At 34.5% G+C, this 7,500-nt stretch overlaps 1 protein-coding gene across 1 annotated transcript in view; it reads left to right on the top strand.

Moving 5' to 3' along the window:
- LOC122246560 (procollagen-lysine,2-oxoglutarate 5-dioxygenase 1-like) overlaps positions 1–5,978 on the top strand; it is a 133,240-nt gene extending 127,262 nt beyond the window's left edge. The window contains exons 13-16 of the mRNA XM_086541327.1: positions 117–221; positions 1,022–1,168; positions 2,642–2,767; positions 3,294–5,978. Of these exons, the coding sequence (XP_086397453.1) occupies positions 117–221; positions 1,022–1,168; positions 2,642–2,767; positions 3,294–3,449 (534 nt within the window). The 3' untranslated portion in view covers positions 3,450–5,978. The remainder of the gene's footprint in view (positions 1–116; positions 222–1,021; positions 1,169–2,641; positions 2,768–3,293) is intronic.
- Positions 5,979–7,500: the final 1,522 nt, after the last annotated feature.

Here is a 7,500-nt window from a genome sequence, read left to right as displayed (position 1 = left end):
GTGTGTAATTTATGTCTTTGATATTTTAGTTTGCTTCGTTTTTTGAGTGTGTGTATGTGATTTAAGTCTTTGATATTTTAGTTCCTAATTGTTCCACCACTTGTTCCACCCACCAGCCGTGCCCGGATGTGTATTGGTTCCCGATCTTCACGCCCAGATTCTGCAAGGAACTGGTCGAGCTGGCGAACGACAACGGCGGATGGTCGGACGGATCTAACAACGTAAGTGTCACGCGAGCGAGGTCTTTGAGGACCTTGCCGATGGCCTTCGAGGCGAAAGGAGGAGAGGAAAAGGAGAAGGAGAAGAGGTTCAAGGCAGCGACTGGTCTTCTACCCTGTTGAACCTTGAATTCCTTATCACTTTGCGATTGGGTGCAGCGTGTTGCTCTTGGCGTTTGCATTCATTGTCGGTTTTAGAAGGGTGTTTGAGATCGGTTGGGTCATTTTCGTTGATTGAGTGATTGATGTGCGTATGTGGGGGAGGGGATTGTGTGTGTGTGTTTGTGTATGTGTGTGCGTGTGTGTGAGAGAGAGAGAGAGAGAGAGAGAGTGTGAGAGAGAGTGTGTGTATGTACATTGTACATGTGCGACACTGTGTGTGTTGCGTGCGTGTGCGCGTTCATATTCATGAGAGAGTGTGTTTTCTATTGTATGTTTGTATGCATGTGCGTGCATTCCTACATGTACACTTTATTAGATCTGTTATAAAAAAAATATGGATATGACATTTACTGCTATAAAAAAATATGGATATGACATTTAGAATGTACCTCATAATTGATATTTACTAATCCTGTGAAATAACATGTTTTTCCTGTAAAGTTTCCCTTTTTCAAGTGATAGATCCCACATTGTAGATATTTACTTTTGATCCAGCTTTGCCTTTCTAGTAGGCAAAATACACGATTTTTTAAAAGAGCATTTAACATATATAAGTATCACAGACCTTTCCAATTTGCCTATTTATCATTTCCAACCTTATGGAGCTGCTTTCCTAAAACCTCTTTCCCCCATAATTGCAGGACCCGCGACTAGCAGGTGGCTACGAGAACGTCCCCACAGTGGATATCCACATGAACCAGATGGAGTTCGAGCAGGAGTGGCTGTGGATTCTGCGCTATTACGTGAAACCCCTTGCCGAGAAGGTCTATTTGGGTTATGACAGTGCGGTGAGTAGATATGTAATAGATATGCATGTTGTTGGTATGGTGACAGTGCGGTGAGTAGATATGTAATAGATATGCATGGTGTTGGTATGGTGACAGTGCGGTGAGTAGATATGTAATAGATATGCATGTTGTTGGTATGGTGACAGTGCGGTGAGTAGATATGTAATAGATATGCATGTTGTTGTGATGGTTTTGTTTTACTGTGGGATGTGGTGCGGTGAGTAGACATGTAGATATGCATGTTGTGATGGTTTTGTTTTACTGTGGGATGTGGTGCGGTGAGTAGACATGTAGATATGCATGTTGTGATGGGGGAGTAGGCATGTAGATATGCATGTTGTGTTGGTTTTGTTTTACTGTGGCATGTGGTGCGGTGAGTAGACATGTAGATATGCATGTTGTGATGGTTTTGTTTTACTGTGGGATGTGGTGCGGTGAGTAGACATGTAGATATGCATGTTGTGATGGTTTTGTTTTACTGTGGCATGTGGTGCGGTGAGTAGACATGTAGATATGCATGTTGTGATGGTTTTGTTTTACTGTGGCATGTGGTGCGGTGAGTAGACATGTAGATATGCATGTTGTGATGGTTTTGTTTTACTGTGGCATGTGGTGCGGGGAGTAGACATGTAGATATGCATGTTGTGTTGGTTTTGTTTTACTGTGGGATGTGGTGCGGTGAGTAGACATGTAGATATGCATGTTGTGTTGGTTTTGTTTTACTGTGGGATGTGGTGCGGGGAGTAGATATGTAGATATACATGTTGTTGGTATGGTGACAGTGCGGTGAGTATATATATATGCATGTTGTGATGGTTTTGTTTTACTGTGGGATGTGGTGCGGTGAGTAGGTATGTAGATATGCATGTTGTTGGTGTGGTTTTGTTTTGCTGTGGGAGATGTGTGTTGTCATGTTTGGAATTTTCTGCGTGGTAGGGATACTTTGTAATATATGTGGAAGGTTATGATTTATTTGGGGATTGTTTTTGATTTTATTCTTTTTTTTTTTTATTATTCTTGTATGAGGACTTTTTGGTTTTATAAGCTTGTGAAATATAATGGGTATGATAATTTGTGTTGTTTAATGAGGGGATAAGTGCAATGGTAGTTGGTTGAAGTATTATTTGTTCCAATCTTAAAAGTAGGTAATCACATACTATGATCAGTATCATGAGAATCAAATTATTTTTTTCTTCTTTTTCTTAACTGCATTATAGCTTTAGGAGTCTTTCCTTATTATTATTAATATTATTATTATGGTTATTATTATTATTATCATTATTATTAATATTATTATTATCATTATTATTATTATTGTTGTTATTATTATTGATATTATTATCATTATTATTATTATTATTATCATTATTATTATTATTATTAATTGTTTCCTCCTTTTTTATACAGGCATAAGCCAAATCATAACCCCCTTGATAAGAGTTATTTTTGTTATATTTTTAATTTGATTTCCAGGCCCGGTCCATCATGAACTTTATAGTGCGATACAGGCCAAATGAGCAGTCTCTCCTAAGGCCCCACCATGATTCATCAACTTACACCATCAATGTGGGTCTGAACCGCCCACATATTGACTATGAGGTTAGTGTGTGCGATATTTACTCCCTTTTTTCTCTAGTGATATTTAATGTTTCCACTTACTCACAGTCTGTCTTTTCACTTGAAGATGTATAGTTTTTATTTTCAAATTTTTCTTAGTATTGATTATAAAATCTAATCAGATCTCAATGATAAGTATAGGAGGGATTTCAATTAAGATTAGAGTGATGACCTTTTACACCTCTTTCTTGCTTTTTGTCAACTCCTCTTTTGTGTACTTTTTTTAATGAAGTTTTAGATTCATATGCTGTCAAATTCAATTCTCATTGGTATAGAAAAAATTAGTGACAGAAAGGCATTTCATTGAATAATATAAAAAGTAGTGCTCATTCTGTTTATATATTATTTAGTGTTGTGTTTAAATTTTATTTTCATTTATGATTATTATTCAATTATGAATCCATGTACTTTTAGATATAGTTGAAACACAGAATCATAAATAAAGTGTGCTATAGTTCCCCTTATATCTTACCGATAAAAAAAGACAAACGTACTGTTCCTTTAACAGGGTGGCGGAGCACGCTTCATAAGATACAACTGCTCTGTGGTCAACACTCGTGTGGGATGGGCCCTGATGCACCCCGGGCGTCTCACACACTACCATGAAGGCCTTCGTACTACTAAAGGAACGCGTTACATTATGGTCTCATTCATAGATCCTTGATTGTCTACTTGCAGGCTTTAGTTCGTGCTAATTAAAAATTGCATTTTTTCAGTTTTCCATTCTTACATGTAAGCCGTTGATGAGTTATAGTTGTTTGCATACGTTGGCAACATTACAAGTAAACGTATTTTATACTCATATGCAGTGTATGATATTACTTAAGGAGAGTATTACAGGAAAATGCTCGGATTTTTTGTATCACCGTTGTTAGTACCACATTTTGATTGTGCTTCAGTGACTCAACATGTTTAAGAATTCACAAAATATTATGAGTGCCATCATTGTTTTCACAGTATCATTACTTCTTTGTTGTTTTGTTTGTCAAAATATTTCAGTTGGTTAGAACTATTCTTCAGTTAAAACATTTTTAAATTACTTTCTCTTGTGCCTAGTATGACTAAATAGTTTACCTTTGTGTTTTTCCAATTACTCTATATAAGTAAAGTGTTCAATAACCGACATCACATTGACAGTTCCAGGTGGGGGCAAATACCCCCATGCCTCCACTTGGCTGTGTGATTGAAGAATAACTTGAAAAAAACGGTAATGCTAATGTTTAGTGAGTTCACGTCTTTTCTGTGTTCTCGATTGAAATCATGAATGTTTTACTCTTAGATATGAAGAAATTAAAATGAGGGAAATAAAATGTTTTAAGGTTGTCTTGCATTTACCAAATATTATTTGGTATTTACAATCTATCAGTTATTCTTTTATTTGTTTTTTTGTGTCATATTTACCTAACTCGAAGGTTGACCTTGTGTATGTGGTCTCGTGTGAAAACAGGAAAAACTAGTTTTGTACTTCAGTGTACTTTTTGCCCAGGTGTTTTATGATGCCTACTTTTGTGTAATTTATATTGTATTTATTTTTCTTCATTAGTCTCCCAAATTAGTTACAGTGGTAAATATTATCCAAACAAAATATCAGTGCCATATATATCTTTAAGAATTATATTATTAATTTTAAGAAATTTATTGAGGTAATTCAATACTCTTTAATCTATAGCAATAAATCATTGGTAATGGAATCTAATTTTTCCAAAGGGTCAGAGAATGTAGATTATCGGGCTTATGCACAGGGAAGTCTTCCAGATGCTGTAGGATGCACATACCATTTAATAGCTTTATTGCATTTAGAACAGCATTGACAAAAACTGCTAACATGCATTCAATTCTACCATTAAGTGGTTTTCATATGAAAGGAAAAGTTAGAATGACGGATCTTGAATCTCACAATGTATACAGCTATATAAGGATTTAGTATTTATATAAAAGTTTCACTCCATTTAATGTGATATACATATATACAAGGTATATAGCCAGCCTGAAACATATCTGTCTATGATATCATTAATCAAGAGATTTTCTTTTCTGTTATAGTTAAAAATTTGATTTAATATGATGAATCTCCAAAGTAAAATAAGTCATACATGATAAAAAAAAGTTGTTTAACGTTACAATTACACGGCAAAACTTTGTTATCCAGTGAAAAATAGGCGTAGATGCTTTAACGTGAGAATGCATAAGCATCAGTGCGAATATGTATTTAATCATTAGACAGATGGGTGTCCTTTAGGAGCTCACAAGTATCAGCCCATTGTTTTGTTATGTACGTTTGTATGATATTCATACATTTCAACTAGTAACTGAAGTGACGTATGGAGATGTTTTACAATGTAACGATTTATGTGATGGAATAATCACTCTTTGTGATTTAGTTGATTCAAGTAGCAGCTTTTATAGTGTTATGTTCCTTGTAAATTAGATTATTGTTGTACCATTAAGATAATTACACTGCCTAGTAATTAGTGAAAGTTGACAGAAAAGAGGTCTATGATCATGTAAAAAAAACAATATTTTTATTTACTTGTTAGTGTGGTATGAAACAAGTACCTTATCTGATTTAATTGACTGTTTTTATCCAAAATATTTTTTGAAATAAAGAATTTATTATATCTTAAGGTCCAAGTATTACAAAATAGTCGTGTAGAGCAATTCAGCTTAGGACTTTAGAAGATATGCTTTTTGTGTGTCATTTATATTTCAAGACATTTCCAATTTGATTTACATACTTGTTGGATTTTTTTTAAATTCATCTACAAAAGACATGACTATAAGGTGTTCATTGTTAAGAATGTAGTTAGAAGAATTGTAGATTTTGACAATGAAATGTGATGCCCTATTTTATGTATATGGTAACCAGTTCACCATACAAACTAGAACTAAGATTTTCTGTCTTTGTGCAATGCCGTCTTCATGTATTGGAATTTACTGATCACCCTAATGATGTTCTCCTGTTTATCTACAGAAGAACAACGTTATATGCAAATAAGTAATTGAAATATTAGAACAAAATCAGTATCAAAATGCACAAAAACAATTTTATGCATGTTTAATCCCTCAATTTTTAATTCTTAGCTTTTTATACTGCCATTGGGAATTATTTTATTTTCCTGACTGTATTATGTAGGATCTGACTATGAATATTATTATTTTATTGTATTTAACAATAAAATGTATGCAATCCTCAGAGCTTGTTTTATTTGGTCTCTAAAACTTATGGTTTATGTCTTGGTACACAATTTCTAAAATGTTCAACGCTCATTTTAGTGTATTCTTTGTTCCTTTGTTAATTTTATGAGTATGACTAATATTACCTTCAAGCAGGTTAGTTTTATGAGAAATATTATGAGTGCAGATGTTTTTTACAATAGTACAAAGTTCATTAATAATATGTTCTCATTTTGTTATTGTAACTATTAATTGTTGAGAACTATTGCAAAACCTTCATTTTTGTATATCTTTTTTTTTCAAATAACAAAGAATAAGCAGTAACAGATATACAGTAGTTTCATCGTTTCAATGATGATGAGTTACACACAATCATCTGATTATTAAATAAGTAGAATGATCACAGATGAGCAACAAGTATCATTATCCTCTCCCTTCAAATAGATTTTAACCACCTTCAACTCGCACATCTTTATTCAGCCTCCTTCCACCCTGTCAACCCATTACGGACAGGTGTTATAGCATACATGATGCAGGAGCTCTGGTCTGAGGACAGGTTTCATGACGTAAATGATGTTCAAGGGTTTTGGATCACTTGTGTTATTTCATTGTGCTAAGGGTAATGAGTTAGTGATGATGACAATTGCAGTCATAATTACTATAATTACTGTAATATTAAGCAAAATGGGTTTCACCTTACATCCAAAACCTAGATGGTACCACTTTCTTCTAGCACCAGTAAGAGAGAGAGCTTTGAATGGCACCCATCTGTGGTCTCTAGCAAGAACTGTCTTTATGGAGCGATGGCCCATATCAAGTTGCCAACCTCTTGCTCTAAAGTACCGCAGATGAAGGATGTGCAGGCAGAATGAGAGGAGGAAGGTGACTCAAACCATGCCCAATGTCTACAATGTGTCCCTGTGCCAGTATGGATGCCTTGTACTGTGGCACTCACAGTCATAAGCACAAGTTTTCTTCCTCTTCCTTACCTTAACATGCTATCATCATTGTGGATGGTTATATGTTTCATATTCCTTCATGACAGTGCATAAATATGAAAAAATAAGGTTGCTTTTAGTCCTCTCATAAAACAGCAACAAAACAGCTCAAATAATGAGCTGATATGGATCCTATACTGCAATTTTAGTCAACTGCAGCAGTGATAGAACCTGTCATATGACAGATCTAAATCTCTAAATACAAAAAAACAAAAAACTGCAAAAATGGCTCTAGCTCTACAATGAGTGACTAAAAAAGGATGGGAAAAGTCAAGGTATGTTGCATGAAGTTGCCTGACTCTGAAATAAAATCTATCCTAGAGACTGGGCAAGCAAATCTATCTCCCGTCTGCAATGGGTTAATGGTAGAAATTAGACCTATGTTCAGTACAATCTGCAGTAGCTGATAAAATATTCCAGTTTGGTATATTCAGCAGATAGTATGATAACAATAAAGATCTTGTTACTAGAAATACTAAATATATTTTCTTAATAGTGAAGCAATTAAGTAATTGAAAAATTACAATAAACTATTAAAAGATT

This window comes from Penaeus japonicus, unplaced genomic scaffold, assembly GCF_977035675.1.
Source record: "Penaeus japonicus unplaced genomic scaffold, GWHDUDI00000001_assembly GWHDUDI00000010, whole genome shotgun sequence".
Classification (NCBI taxonomy): Eukaryota; Metazoa; Arthropoda; class Malacostraca; order Decapoda; family Penaeidae; genus Penaeus; species Penaeus japonicus.
Note: the sequence above shows the minus strand (reverse complement) of the source record. Positions and strands in the feature narration are given on the sequence as shown.